We start from the raw sequence: 17,224 nt of genomic DNA, 5'->3' as shown, positions 1-17,224 counted from the left end.
CTTTCATAAAAAGCAAAATACTAGTTTCGTGCCCCTAACTGTACAGTACAGGCAGATCTTTTATGGGTCAGAGGAGAGAGCTGATCTTGTATTCATAACCTCACGCTCTGAAAGCGTAAGAAGCCTCTCATATTCATAAAGAGCAGTTCAAAGCTCTGCATGACACCTCAAACACAAGAGGAAAAAGTCAAAGAAGAGCTTCCGTTATCATCTAATCAAACTTAGACATTTGAACCCACTCAAGACCCCCTGCCTACTCCAGACCATCTACTTATGCTAAAACACCTCAATCATCCAAAAACCACCGCTTTCAAAAAATGTCTTTCTGCTGGTTGCAGACTGATTTGTGTCCACCCTCCCTGCATATCACAGACTTAATGAGCTCTTACACCACAGAATGACATAGTCCCGATGCATCATGGGAAAACACGGCCTCCAGAGCCAAGTGGGATGTAGAGAAAGTGCCTATTAGCAACATGACAACATGCTAAGAAAATAGAAAAGAAAAACAGAGAATCCACTTCTCAGAGGCACTGAGTTGCAAAGAAAAATTTAAAGGCGAAATTCTAGGATTGCTGCTGGGTGGAGCTCAAATGAGTTTTTAAAAGAGAAAGGCAGCATCAACAAAAACACCAGCAGATGCTTGAGTAATGAGTCGCCCCACTGAGGACGCAGCCTGTTCAGAGTCTATATGAGGACAATAGAAGCTTCCAGACTCCCTGAAGGACAAAGGACTCATTAGAGCAGTCCAATGTCCTGCAATCTGGGGCAGTTTACCCCAGTATAAAATGTAAGTAAATCAAGAAATACCCATAACCAACAGATGGTTCACTATAAAAGCATTTCAACAATGGATATGAGGTTAAAGCAATCCCTGCGAAGATAGCCTACATAAAAATGCTGCCTTCCTGCTTTAATTCCATTTCAGCAAAGTCATCTTTCCTTCAAATTAAATACACACATCAGTTATATTAATAACATTCCAATATTAGACATTTTTTATTTTAGTTTTTAATTATTTCACAATGCGATTTGGCATTATAAAATAATAGCTGTCATTTAATGCTCATTTAAAGTTAAAAACAAAAAGCTAATCTTAAAATCTTTCATGCCATCTCAATTCTTTACATTGTTACAATGATGCCTAAATGCATTTAAAACTTTTAAATGGCTACTGACTATTTATTATGGAAGCCCGTTTCTGCATCTAATTAAAAAATAAAAAAGTAATTGGGACATTTTCTCCCACAATTCTGACTTTTCTCGCAAACGCAAGTTTATATCTCACAATTCCGACATTTTTTTCTGAGATATAAACTCGCAATTGTGTTATAAAGTCGGAATTGTAAGATACAAACTCACAATTGCATGTTATAAAGTCAGAATTGTGAAATATTATCTTGCTATTCTGAGAAAAAGTCAGAATTGCGAGATAAAAAGTCAGAACTCTTTTTTTTTCTCAGAATTGTGATATAAACTCACAATTGTGAGGAAAAATTCAGAAACTTTTTCTCACAGTTGAGTTTGTATCTCGCAATTCTGACTTTTTCCATCGCAATTACATTTTTTCTAAATAAAGTCAGAATTGCAAGACACAAAGTCACAAATCTTTTTTTTTTTTTTTTTCCAGAATTGCATGATATAAACTGACAAAGTCCGAAAAACAAGATAAAGACGTCTTCTGAATTCTAACTTTTTCACAATCGCGAGTTTATATCTCGCAATTCTGACTTTATTTCTTGCGTTTAAATTTTTCCTCAGAACTGTGAGATATAAACTTGCTATTGAGAGTTATAAAGTCCAATTCTGAGGGGAAAAAAGACTGATACATTCTCAGAATTTTTCTCAGTTTATATCTCACAATTATAATTTAATAACTTGCAATTGCGTGTTATGAAGTCAAAATTGTGTGATATAAACTCTCAATTGCTAGATAAAAACATTCAATAAACCTAATAAAAACACTCTTTTTCTTGCAATGATGAGTTTGTATCTCATAAATCTAACTTTTTACTCACAATTCTGACTTTTTAACTTGCAATTGCGAGTTATAAAGTCCAATTTTGAGGGGAAAAAGACATGATACAGTTTATATCACACAATTCTGACTTAACTCACAACTGCATGTTATAAAGTCAGAAGTGTGATTTTTTTTATTCAGTGGCGGAAACAGGCTTCCATAATTTATCATCAACTATACCTTAAAAACAGTAAGCATATGCCAGAATTTCAATATCAGTCCGTTATTACTTGAAACATCAAATCATCTGCACACACTTGCCAAATCAGCAAGACGACTCATCTTTACTTCTCAAAACTTGACAAGAACGTCCTGCCCTTCAGCTCTGACAAATATTTTATTACATTTATTTATTAAAACAAATTAATAAATTAAGAGGTCTTTGGTTGAAACCAGGAAAAGCAGTTTTTACAGCAGATGCCATTAGATCTCAGGCTCTTACCATTCTCCGTCAGCAAACTTTGCGATGCAGAAATCCCCTCTGCGTGGGGAAAAGGATCCTTCCACCGGAGGCTGGGCGGCAATCTCTCCTCGCATGCTCTCCATCAGACTCTCCAGCTTAGTACCTGCACAGATGAGGCGACAAAAAAAATGAACATCTCAATCCATCATAATTCTCAGGAAAGTTTCAGGCGTTCCTTGATTTGGCTCCATGTTCGGAAAGCGCCATTAATGACGGCGTGATTACATGATTTATACCATAACGGGATGATTTGAGAGGGAAGAGATGCATTAACTTGTGAATGACTGGCGTCTGCCAACATCGTTTCTCCAACAATGAAGCCCTGATGGCTCTAGAGAGGAAAAACGCAATATTTTCCTCATTCAGCCAAACAGTGAATACTAAATTACTTTAATTTGTTGACAACCAACATCTAGTTGAGTTTTTGCCGGAGCTGGGGTCTGTTACGAAACACGGAAATAAAATTAGATTAAGACCCAGAAATCCTCACCACTCTAGCGCTCTGCAGCCCGCTTGAGGGGGACGTGTGACCCAGGCAAGCTCTCAAATAAACCAAAGGCCAGTAAGGTTTTAATACATCAAAAAGGTTTGAAAGGCCTTTCTAATGAGAACGTCTACTACAGATATTTACTTTTTTTCAGCTGTACTCTTGCAGCTGTTCATTCATTTCTCCCAACAACAGAGCAATCAGTGTAATCGCTGAGGTGTGGGGTTCGCTGGGGTACGGAAATGTGACAAAATGGCCTCACAGTCAAGCATGAATAATGTTGTAGGAGCGCAAAGCGGAGGGAGAAAAAAAAACAAAAAAAACAAAAAGAGAGAGCGAGAGCTGTAATGTGCGACAAACACCAAACATCCCTCCAGGAAAGCTGTTAAAATAAGCCAACTAATGGGCCTGTCTTAAGCTGCTCATTTTCGCCCCCCTCGTCCGACGTCATTGGATTTTTATGATAATTGTTTGCTAACATCAGAATATTTGCATGTATTAAATGAAAGGCGAGGCTAAAGAAAAGAGAGAGAGAGCGTTTAAAACGTAGCGTAAATCTATATTCAAGCAGCCTTAAGCCTGCATGCGGCTAATTAGCATGATGCCAACTCAAACAGAGCAGCGTTAACGTGCGAACGTATGTTTGTGTACGTGTAAGGGCGCAGGGGGTATTTAATGGCAGATCTTCAAAAGGGGCGTGGCTTAAATGCTCTATTTAATTGGCCAGCCCACCAGCATCCAGCCTGCTAAACGGTTAATTAGCACATATGGGAAGACACGTGCGCGCACACACACATAAACCTCTCAGCTGATTCACGCACAGTAGAGATATTAGCAGCGTTTTGAGGAGGCAGCAGTTTTTGAGAAGTTAAGGGTGGGGGGGGGACGTGGCTGTGAGACTGTGGGTAGAGTAGCGTGTCAGATGACAGCTGAACGTGCAGCCTTGATTTATTAAACTAATTTAAAAAGTTTTGCATTTTCTTCCCAGGCAGCAGGGCAGCGAGAGTGCGCATCCCCGGCTTCGTTCATCCATGCCCCACTTCCAGCCCTGCGAGAGCTCGCTAAATAATAAATAAGGAGGGGGGTGTCCTCCGTACGCGTTATAAAGGTTTAATGGAGGCAGCGCATTTAACCCAATTAATCCAAGAAGCACTCAATTAGAACGCAGAGACTGGGCAGAGAAAAAGTCTCTATTATAGACAATGGATGCTAATTAAAACGAATGCACTGGCTTATAATACGCGTCAAAGAATGCAAACCTCAATCCAAACTCTGCTGAAGGGATAATTCACTCAAAATGAACATCCAAACTTTATTTAATTACCTCGTGCCATTTTAAAACCATATGCTGTGTGAAACACTAAAGGAGAATCACTGAAAAACCCTACTCTGTAGCTCTGAAATCAGAAATGACTGCAGACATCAGGTTTTACGCTTCATCAAGTGACAAAAAATGACAACTACAGGGACCTATGGAATCTGTTTTTAAGTTTTTGTAAATACTGTTTTTTTTGTCTTTTTACTTTTTTCTGGATTCTGTTTTCCCCCTTTTAATCATTTTTTTTTTTTTTTGAGTCTGTTTTAATGGCTAAATTAAATAAATAATCATGTCTAATTCATTGAAATCATGAAACTTGCACAATTTAACAGCATTTATTTATTTAAAATTGTAACAAAAATGTATAAAATGCATTTTATTTTTTTTTCTCCCAAATTTACTTTTATTTTTGATCAAATTCTGTGTTTTTCATTAATTTTCTGGATTCCATTTTAATGGTTTCATTAAATTTTAATAATCTAAAGCATCTCTAATTGATTGATTTTATAAAAATGTATTATTATTATTATTATTATTAGTGACCCTGGATCACAAAACCAGTTTGAAGTAGCACAGGTATATTTGTGGCAATAGCCAAAAATACATTGTATGGGTCAAAATTATCGATTTTTCTTTTATGCCGAAAAACATTAGGATTTTGTGGTCCAGGGTCACATTTCATTTATTTATTGATGTTTATTTTTTTCAGAAAAAAAACAGTGTTGTGTATTTACATTTTTCTGGTAAACAAATTCAAAATATAAATGTATTTTACTGTAAATATATTTTCTGATAAATATTCCTTACATATATTTTAAAAATGATTTTATTATTAACAGTAGTTCTATCATTAAATTAAGCAATACATTTCTGTCACAATTTCTTCAAGTTAAACCAAACTTTAATTTGGACGGCTTGCTGTAAGGACCACTGTGCTTGTTTATGATGATAATTTTTCCTTAAAAGAAATGATAAAATCCTCATGAAGTGACTCTCAGAGCAGTTCTAAATATTATGTCTGTGTGTTAATCTACTCATATATTAAGGCGGCAAAAGCTAATAAAACTGCAAGCGGCACACACGCTTCAGTATGTGTAGAAAACGAAATTCATTCACACAGAGAAATGCAAAATATGCAGGATTCATATTTAAATATGAATCTTTTTGCTTCTTAATATTCACAGACACTCAAAAGTGTTTTGATTTAAGTGTACTGGCCTACTTTTGATTTATTCATCAAACATTTGGCAAATTCTGTGACATTCCGTGTTATACAATAAATTCGTACAACACTGTTGTACTTCGTGTTAATTGGAAACTTAATAACACTCTCAGGGAGACTTTGTCGACTTAAAAATGAATTTCTATTAATGTGTTTTTGATCAAAAAGTATGCTAACAAGACCTGCAGTGGTCCATATGGTGTGAGTTCAGGTGTTCATCCCTGCTTACATTCCCTGTATGCTTCATTACATCCTCCTTGGCTGATATACTGGAGGATATAATGAAGGATTCAGCTTTAATTATGGTGGGGTCAGGTTCTCTAGTGCCTACTGTAAATCTGCAACACTCCCCTGACTGTGTACGTGTGTGTGTGTGTGTGTGTGTTTGAGAGAGAGAGCATTTTCATCTCAGTGCATCGTGCTTTGCACACAGCCAACTCTTGGTCAGTATGTAACGTTAATTACCACGAGCAGAACAAGTCTGCGGATTTGGATTCACCTCCTGCTCTGATGAGGGACGAGTGAGAGTTATAGAGGACATGAGGTGGAAGCTCACAGATGAGCCTGAGAGAGTCCACTATGAGATGAAACATTCCATATTCAGGTAACACAGCGGGCAGGATCTTCAAGGACGCTTAACTAATGTAAATGTTTAATCTCCAAAAGTCAAAGGTTCTCTGCATGAAAAAATGTCTTGCTCTTTCACACACACTAGGGTTATCTTTTTGCATTTGAAATTACTTTTCATTTAAGCGCTATTTTACTTACCATTTCAGTTATTAGTATATTAAAAAAATAAAAATAGTAACAATAATAGTCCACTGTTACTCTGCTATAATCTTCACAATTCCATTTTGGCCACTGGAGGTTTATCTGTGAATATTCATAAGAATGTAATATAAATGTGAGAATCCTGTACTGCAGGAAACAGGTTAATTTTAATGCTCTCCATCTCAGTTCCTCTATATGTGTATGATTCACTCCTCACATATGACACACCGTCTTGACATTACAAGCTATGAGGGATGAGTGCTGCCTATATACACATGGCATAGCTGCAAAGAGCACTATATATAACCCACACCTGCGTTTATTTGCATTGGAAAGATGAATCTACTTTAAATCGCATCCGATGGGTCAAACACTTCCACGCCTACCTCACGTTTCCCACAACGCAACCAAGAGAGATGAACCTCTCACTCTGAGCGTTTTACACCATTTGAAAACAACAGCTGGAGAAAGAGAGAAAGAGAGAGAGAGGTAAAACCCACAGAGAAAAATGGTCGATCCCACAGAGGCAGGAGAGCATTTTAACAAATATCATGTTCATTGCTTCTCTATAGCCCATAATTAATTGTGTTTACTAAGGAGAACTGCACTATTATTATGGCTCTTGCTAAGGGTTAGGAATTTGAAATAAGAAACTCGTCCCACATGGTTCATGCTCAATCACGTCGCCCAATGTGTGTTACTCGTGTTGCCCGCTAAGTCAATAAGTTCTTCGCTGACTGGCTTGCACAACGCATCATGCAAATTTTCAGCTTGAGTTAAAATTTTTCAACTTGTGCGGGAGACGCAATATTGTGCGGTCACTGCAATATAGACGTCCAATTTGTGTCACTGAAAAGTTCTTCGCTGATTGGCTTGCGCGACATGATATCGCACTGTCACAGCAGTTACACCCAATTCGCGCAGGTCGAAATGCCGTCAAAGCGCATCAAATTCCTTGCTGATTGGCTTGCCTGACAACGTATCAAGCAAATTTTCCACTCAAATTGACGTTTTTCAACTTCGTCCAGTCACAGCAATTGCGTCACCCAATTTGCATCATTCTTGTTTCCCGGTGTGTCAATATGTTCTTTGCTGATGAGCTTGCATGACAATGTCTCATGCAAATTTTCTGATTGAGCTGAAATTTTTCAACTTGCGTGTAAGACATGATATCGCACAGTCACTGCAATCATGTCACCCATTCACATCATTCGCATTGCCCGGCACGTCCGTAAGCTCTTTACTGACTGGCTTGCACAACAACACATCATGCAAATTTTCCGCTTGAGTTGAAATTTTATAACTTGTGCAAAAGCGCAAAAGCGCAAAAGCGCAATATCGCACGTCATGGCAATTGCGTCACCCAATTTGCAACATTCACGATGCCCAGCATGTCAATATGTTCTTCGCTGATTGGCTTGCGTGACAACGCGTCATATGAATGTTCCACTCAATATGAAAATTTTCAACTTGCGTGGGAGACACGATATTATGTGGTCATGATAATAGCATTGCCCAATTTGCATTATTTGCATTGCCTGGTGCGTCAATATTATCTTTGCTAATTGGTTTGTGCGACAGTGCGTCATGCAAATTTTCCGCTCAAATTGAAATTTTATAATTTGCGCAGAAGGCACGATACCACATGGTCATGGCAGCTGCGTCGCCAAATTTGCCTCATTCACATCACCTGACATGTCAATATGTTCTTCACTGATTGGCTTGCGTGACAACATGACATACAAATTTTCCACTCATGCAGCTAGACGCATGTGGAAGATGCAATATTGTGCGTTCATAGCAATATAATCTCCCAATTTGCGCCATTCACATTGCCTGGCGTGTCAATATGTTCTTTGCTGACTGGCTTGCGTGACAATGTGTCATGCAAATTTTCCAATCAAGCTGAAATTTTTCAACTTCAGACATGATATCACCCAGTCACTGTTATTGTGTCACCCAATTCACATCAATTGCTTTGCTCGGCACGTCAATAAGCTTGCGCGACAACACGTCGTCCTCGAGTTGAAATTTTATAACTTGTGCAGAAGGCACGATATCATGTATATGTTCTTCGCTGATTGGCTTGTGTGACAACGCGTCATGCAAATTTTCCATTCACGTTGAAATTTTTTATTTTGCGCGGAAGATATTGCGCAGCCACTGCAATCGCGCCACCCAATTTGCATCATTCTCATTGCCAGGCACGTCATTAAATTCTTTTTTTTTCAGTTTGGCTTGCATGATAATGCACCATGCAAATTTTCTGGTAAAGTGGAAATTTTTCAACTTGCCTGGAAGACGCAATATCACACGTCCGATTCCATTTACTTTTGGTGTGCACACACCATTACACACACACAAAAAAGGGACATTCATATCTACAGACTAATATCAGAGACATGGGACCCCTTTTAACTAGACCACCCTAGCAACAACCTAGAAATGCCAGAGGAAGTAGCCCAGCAGCCACACAATATACTAAAGAACACCTTAGCAACTTCACAGAAATGCCCTGTGTAAATGTATTTAAATGTGCTGCTGTGGCTGTAGCTGAGAGCCAATATGCAAATGCACAGAGAAGAGTGATTAGGCCTAATATCAATGCTACTGCGATATTATTCCATGAAACGATTCCCAGAGGGAACAAGACTAAAGAAATGAGACAATACTAATACTGATGTCTCCAAATCACCATATTAAACAGAAATTTAGCAACCATTCTCGTGCATAAATACTGCATGCGGGTGAATATAGCAAAATCTGCAAACAGTCATAATTCAAACCCAACTCAAGGAAAATTAAAAAGGACATTATATTTTGCATAAATAAAATGAAGCCTATTAATAAGACCATTAAGACTTCTTTCACTGAGATAATTTTTCTTCCCAAATTCTCATTACTGTTCAGAAAAAAAAGAAATAATAAAAATCTCATTGTTATTACTGCACTGAGAAAAACACCAAAACAACAACAATGTATTTAGATAAAAATACTACATTACAATAAATCACTTGGAGTAATAAAATTCTGAATCTGAACACAATCACAATAATTATTTGTGAAATTGTACTTAAAATGTTCATGCAAAAAATCTTAATGGTCCTTAAATGGCTTCATTTTCTTTGAGCTAATTTATTTGTATTATTTTTTTTATTTTACGAACTGCACATATATACGAAAGCCTGTTTCTTCCACTGAATAACAAATAAAAAAAGATTATTGCGACTTTTTCACCTCACAGTTTTGATGTTTCTCTCTAAATTGCATGACAAACTCAGAATTGGGAGAAACAAAATCAGAATTGCGAGATAAAAACTCTGCGTGACAAACGTACAATTGCAAGATAAAAAGTCACAATCAACTTTTTTTTTTTAATTCAGTGGCGGAAAAAGGCTTCCATACATATGACACGACAGTCAATTAAATTATTTAAACATCATTAATTAATACAACAATAATAATAATGAGATGTTTGACAGTAAAAAAAAAAAAAAATAGCAGATATAATCAGTTTAATTTTTAGTATTTTACCACAATTTTAAGGAATACCACCCGCAATGAAAAGTATTTTAAAAAAAGAAAAGAGAGAGAAAAAAAAAAAAAAACACACACACACTCGCCAATGATCACCCCTTCTCTCAAAGCCATTTGCAGTAATGTCTTTATCTCTTTCAAACAGTGATGTTCATTCCCGCTTTTCCTTCCACTCCAGGTAAAAGCGACAGCCCACGCCGAGCTTAAGGACAAAGCCACATTTCACACTGACACCGGGGCGGCACGTGGTGACGTGAGCTGGCCCACCTGCCCGCTCGTCTCATTAAACATTCATTGGCGGGCGGACGGGGTCCGTTCTGCAAGGATAAGGGTAGTATTAAAGAATTTCACCTCTCCTCCCGGCGCTCGTGATTGACTCTGAGCGGGAGACGGGGCGGACGAGCCCCAGTGGGGGTGGAAAAGAGGAGAAAGGCAGAAGGAACGACCTCAACCAGAAAATATTCACCCACTGCATATCTACAGGCTCCTCCAGCTGCTTATGCGGTTACAGTAGGGAAAACAAACAGAAATGGAGACTGATATAACACATGAACATAAACATGGACACAGGGATACAGAGACAAAACAATCCCTGGGTTGTGCAAAATGTGGCTCGTTTTGGTGTAGAGACGGCACAGCGGTGTCACAGCAATCAGTGCCCGGTGCTAAATTACAGCTTTGTGATTTCAAAGCCATTGTGAAGGGAGGGCAGGGGCAGCATCTGCGTCTTTTGCCTCTCATCGCACAGGCTGTGGGTGAGACCCTCACTCTGTGTTTTGATTGCAAGTTTCCAAATATACCCACAGAGCCCTGCTGCGCTCCAGGCTAGGAGGCGTGCAAAGCACCTTTTTGGTTTCTGCTTCGTTAAAAGCGGTCATGGTAAAGAGGCAATTTGGTTACCTGCTTCGTAATCTCAAAGCTTCAATAATGTTTCATAAAGCCAAAAGACTTTTGGCTGTGAAAGCCACATTTATTGCAATTATACCATTTGTTATGGTGAGGATATAGGAGTAGAAATTCTCACTCCAGCTCAAAGTGCTCTGTAATCACTTCTCTTCAACTCCAGCAGAAATCTTGGGCCATTATACAAAAAAAAAAAAAAAAAAAAAAAGAAAAAAAGATACATATATATAAAACCCACAAAATCATTTTAAATAATGATGCATGTATTATACAAAACAAAAACACATTATTTTCTAATAAATATTACTAATTAACATTTGATGAAACTAAAAATAAATAATAATAACAATAATGCATGTATTATACAAAAAAAAAGTAAACATTATTTCCTAATGAATATTACATTACAGACACAATTAGATAAATAATCTTTAAATACTACTACTACTACTACTACAACATGTATTATATAAAACTAAATAAAATAAACACCACAATATTTCCTAATAAGTATTATTACTAGTTTACATTTGAATGAATGAATGAATTATTGAATGAATGAATAAATAAATAAATAAATAAATAAATAAATAAATGTATTATTATACAGAACAAAATAAAATCAACATTTCCTAATGAATATTACTAATTAACATATGAGGGGGGGAAAGAAAGCAATATTTCCTAGTGAATATTATTACTAATTAACAATAATTAAATAAATAAATAATGCATGTAGTATTATACAAAACAAAATAAAATCAACATTTCCTAATGAATAATATTTCTAATTAACATTTAAATAATAATAACAGTAAATAATACATGTATTATTATAAAAAACAAAATAAATGCATTTCCTAGCTAATATTATTACTAATTAACAATTATTAACATAATAATAATAATAATAATAATAAAAAAAAAAAATGTATTATACAAAACAAAAATTAAACATTATTTTGATGGGGAACACATTACCTACTGAATATTATTATTAATTAACATTTAATAAATAATAACAACAACAATAATAAATAAAAAATAATGCATGTATTATTATACAAAACAAAATAAAATAAACACATTATTTACTAATGAATATTACTAAATAAAACTAAATCCTGGTTTAAAGTCAGGAACATTACAGACACAGATACAGATAGATAGATAGATAGATAGATAGATAATGTAGTATAATAAATGAATGAATAAATAAATATATATTTTATACAAAACGCAAAATAAACTAAACTAAACATTAAAAAAATAATAATAATAAAAATAAAATAATTTGAAATCAAAGTCAGGAACATTGCATACACAATTACCTAAAGCCTCAGTACAGGGTTTTCTCCCTGACAAACAGGAGATGTTCAGACTACACTCAAGTGCTAATCAAGAGTGCTTCACACTGCAGCTCGCACCTCCACGCCTACAGACTCCCCTCTAGTGCTGAAATCAATACAAAGTACCAGCTTTCACCCCCCCACCCTTAATTAAATCAATATCAAAGCATCGTTTCCAGTCACTCCAACTTGGGAAGCGCAACCAATGAAAAAGCAAGATGGCTTTGCAGAGGACCAACAGCAAGGTGTAAAATGGATGAATGTTGTCCAGTGGTGAATGTTTATGGGAACAGTGAGTACAAATTAAGGAGAAGTTGAAAAAAATACATTTCCCCCGCTAGGCGAGTGGGCTGGCCTTCATTAGGTGTAAAACAGCTGTTGCGTGTAGGGGTGAGCGGTGCTGGATGTGTATAAACTGGCACCTGGTAAGGGAAGCACTCGAGTCATTAAGACGTGTGCCAGAGACGGCCCATCTACCCTCACCGGCCAAACTAATACCACCACTGCACAAGACACTCATGAACCTGAATTATCAAACAGATGTACAGTATCTCACAGTCTCTGCTGGTTACAGGAAAGACATTAACCAGATTGGAGGGGTGGACCAATGGCATTTCAAGAAAATAAGACCAAAGCTTAAAAAAAAAAAAAACAATAATATCATAACATTTGGAAGGTTGTGTAAGAAATATTTGCAGTTATTTACATTAATGTTTGACCTTTTTTGAAATGTACTCTGCATCATAAATAAAATGATCAATAAATGAAATTTAAATCGAAAGAAAAAAGTGCTCTATCAACAAATGTGTCACTAAAAAAGCAAAATAAATAAAATAAATAAATAAAAATAAATAAAAATAAAAATCTTTTTAGTTTATAGTGTAACACAAAGAAGACTAGATTAATTAATAATATATATAAGATTTATATAAAAATATATAAATAATATACAAATAAAAAAAAAAAAACGTAAAGCACAAATGTTATACAGTAATTTAAAATGCATAACATTTATATAAAAATATTAAAATATAAATACAATGCTATTTTAATGTCATACAAAATTTTATTTAGGGCAGAAATAATAGTTATATAGTAATTAAGAAAATTAAAAACACAAAATGCATAGTAAATGTATATAAAAATACACAAATCTTTTTAGTTTATAGTGTAACACAAAGAAGACTAAATTAATTAAAAATATATAAAATGTATATAAAATATATAAATAATTTACAAATACAAACTTAAGCATAAATGTTATATAGTAATTAAAAAATGTATATACAATTTATAGAAAGTATTAAAATATAAATATAAAAAAAATAGGACAGAAAGAATCTACGGTACTATTTTAATGTTATGAAGTAATTAAAATTAATTAAATTAAAACGCAAATACAATAGTATTTTAATGTTATACAAAATTTATATAAAAGTATTAATTTATGGCAAAAATAACTACAATATTTAATTGTATATACAGTAAGAAAATGTAAACAAAAGTATATAAAAATCCACTAATCTGTTTAGATTAGTGTAACAAAGACAAAACTAATTTAAAAACATAAAATGTATATAAAATCTAAAAATAATATATAAATGTAAGCATAAATGTTATACAATAATTTTAAAAATATAAAATTTATATAAAACATTATAATCTAAAAAATAGGGCAGAACTATCTACAGCACTATTTTAATGTTATATTATAATTAAAAAATCAATTAAATTAAAATATAAATACAATACTATTTTAATGTTATACAAAATGTATACAAAATGTATTAATTTAGGGTGGAAAGAATGTACAATAATATTTATTTGTTATACAGTAATTAATTATTTTAAAAATATATTTTAAAAAAATATTAAAACTATAAAAGATCTAAAATGGAAAGAAACTACAATACTATTTTAATGTTATACATCAATTTAAAAAACAAACACATTAAAAACTATGACTAATAAAAAATATAAATATTAAATTTAATAAAGGGCAGTGAAAATAAAAAAGTTTCCAATTTTTTTAGTAGTCAAATTCTCATGTATTTCCAGATTTTTCACGACAGTACTAGACGGTATCAAGCGCAGGGAAAAATAAAATCCAATAAAAATAAAAACAGGAGACAAGCCTGACATACATAATTACACTCACTGCAAATTGACACATAATTATACCCCCAAATATCTACGCAAGGTGACAAACCAATCTCTGTTATGAATTAGTTTCCACCAGCTGAAGACAAACAGCAGCTAATGCGCCTGTTGCAGACGTGTTTGCTGACGCTAATGCCCAAACTAATCTGTCAGTGCGGGTAACCCAAAGTGTTCATTACTTTACCGAGGTTTCAGTTACACAACTACACAGCACCCCCACCCTAGAGAGAAATTACACACGGCCTCTGGAGATACACACAGACGTTCCCTTGCCCAAGGAATTCCGTTTCACTACTGATCCCACACTTTGAGTAATTAAATCTAACTAATTAAAGAACACAGAGAAAAGGAAAAGAATTGATAGAGACAGAGAGAGAGAGAGAGTGAGCGCCAGCTTTTCCCTGCTCTGCACGGGGTGCTGGAAACCGGAGATGTTATCAGGGCGATTTGTGGGTGTTTAGAGTCTTTTAAATGAAGTCGTGAGCTGAGATCATCACAGCGTCGGGCTGTGCATTAACCGCAGACTGCGCACTGCACATAAGAGATCGCAGCTTCAGCCCTGTGATACCACAAAATCAATCAGAGCTGTTTATTTTCACTCGACACGACTCTGTATAACAGCCTGAGTTTAAAAAATAACTATGCAGAGGTTACAAACGTCTTCAGATTTTTGATCAGAGCTTGATGTGATCTGCTATTTACACTGACAAAAAGACAGTGGCTAAACGGACGTTGCAGGCGCGTGACTGGATTGAATTACAGTGTGACACAAGCTGAAATATTCCATACGTCTTTTCAGAGCGGGTTTAAAGTCGCCGGAAAGAGTGGCTCATGAGTCGCACGGCTCTTTCCTGAAGCTCTTGTTTTGATTAATGTATGCACTACCAGTTTCATGACAAAAACAGTGATTCTGTAAAGTTACGATCAATTATGATCACTCTGTTCTATCTAAGCTTATGAACGTGACTTCTGTTATCCACTTTAAAGATATACTGGTGGACATTTGTCAATTTTGGGTTATCGTCTCAATCGCGGCTACACGCTAACGTTATGTCATACGTGGTCGTGAAAATGTATCCTTTGCATGTGTTAAATTCTAAGCCATTGAAATGCAATCAGCAGTGAAAGAAAACTTATTTTGCTATATGCGCACACACATACAGTTGAAGTCAAAAGTTTACATACACCTTGCAGAATTTGCAAGATGTTAATTATTTTACCAAAATAAGATGAATCATATTTAGTACTGACCTGAGGGACTCATATGCATCTATTACAGAAGGTTGAAACGCTCACTGATGCTCCAGAAGGAAAAACAATACATTATTATTTCACCTGGGGGTGAAAACTTTTGAACACAATGAAGGTGGACATTTTTCTTATTTTGCCTAAACATCATTTTTTTTTTTTCCATTTAGTACTGCCCTTTAGAAGCTATAGAAGATACTTGCATGTTTCCCAGAAGACAACATGAGTTAAATTTACCCTGATCTTTAAATTCTAAAAGTTTTCACCCCCCGGCTTTTAATGTATTGTTCTTCCTTCTGGAGCATCAGTGAGCTTTGAAACTTCTGTAATAGTTGCATATGAGTCCCTCAGTGTGAAAATATTTTTTTTCATCAGTTTTACTGGTAGTCCACTGTATGAATAATTTTCGGTTTGACTATATCTTCGGTTGAAATGCCACTTTTTTATGTGGTAATAAATAAATATGTTTTTTGATATATAATACTTTTTATATATCATATACATTTCTTAAATTACACACACACACACACACACACATAAAGCTTTATAAGTCCTTTATATACTTGAATATGAATAGTCTTTTCATACTTATTCATAAATCAGCCCCACTAATGAACTCCTGACATCCAGACTGTATTTTCATCTGATCTCACAGTGATGACTTTTATCTTTTAATATTATTTGAGTTTTTGAAATTCAAATGAAACGAAACTCCAACACTCCTTTCTGGAAGACCACCATAAGGGAAAAAAGTGGAATTATTAGATGCAAAATTTGTAGACATAAAAAGTTATGTCATAATCAAAAGGCTCGTCTTCAAAGTGTTTATGAAAATCGTGCCCGCCCTGTTCGAATTTTCCCGTCTTTCTGAAGTTTCTGTGAGAAACCGGTAATGAAATTGCAAAGCGACTGGCTTGTAGGTTTTTATAGGGCTCTGCTTTGAAGTGCTCTACAAGGAATGAGACCTCCTTAACGCAGTTTGGAGAGAGTGTGAGAGAGAGAGAGAAAGAGGAATGACTTTTAGCTGAAAATAACAATCCTGTTTCTCTAACGAGCACATCTCTCTCTCTCCATCTCCATTTCCAATCCTCTCAGTGGAAAACATTGGCCAATTAAACAAGGGAAAAGATGCACACTTGCTGGTTCATCTGACAAAAAAAGCCCTTAAAAAAAGCAACACAACAAAAAAAGCCAAAACAGTGCAAAGCTGAAAACATACTGCATATTCAGCTCAGCATTTTTCCGTCTTATCTTCTCGCGCTACTTCCTGTTTTCTATCCCGCGTCTCCCTCCGTTTTTGCACTGTATTTGCCGTGACCTGCTTTTCTCCTGCAGCTAACCAGATAACCTGAATAATTACCTCACAAAGAGCTGAGTGAGTGTGTGTGTGTGTGTCTGACTTGCTGCTGGTATTCATTGGTGTGATGGTTACTAGACGTGGCACAGCCGTCTTCACTTCCTCTCAGGGCAACCTGCAGGGGTTAAAGGTCATCTGGGGGACTAAAGTGATAAATTGAAGGTGGCCAGAATCTCACCCTTTTCTCTAACGCTGTTTTTAAACTTGTTTCGACACCTGCAGGAGTTATTTGAAGCCAAACGGCACACTAAAAGCGATAGGATTGTCACGCTCCTGGCAACGCAAGCCTTAGATTTATTCAAAATTCATGCAAATTAATTAATTTGCGCATTAAGACGCATTAACAGACAACGGAAGTCAATTTTACGGTCCTACCAATGAAGTCTGCC

The 17,224-nt window shown here is 35.5% G+C and overlaps 1 protein-coding gene across 1 annotated transcript in view; it reads right to left on the bottom strand.

Moving 5' to 3' along the window:
* The window catches only part of snd1 (staphylococcal nuclease and tudor domain containing 1), a 216,723-nt gene that overhangs the window by 20,904 nt on the left and 178,595 nt on the right, over nt 1-17,224 (bottom strand). The window contains exon 19 of the mRNA XM_051107004.1: nt 2,463-2,586. Coding sequence (XP_050962961.1) covers nt 2,463-2,586 — 124 coding nt within the window. The remainder of the gene's footprint in view (nt 1-2,462; nt 2,587-17,224) is intronic.

This window comes from Labeo rohita, chromosome 4, assembly GCF_022985175.1.
Source record: "Labeo rohita strain BAU-BD-2019 chromosome 4, IGBB_LRoh.1.0, whole genome shotgun sequence".
Classification (NCBI taxonomy): domain Eukaryota; kingdom Metazoa; phylum Chordata; class Actinopteri; order Cypriniformes; family Cyprinidae; genus Labeo; species Labeo rohita.
This window is presented reverse-complemented; position numbering and strand designations above follow the sequence as displayed.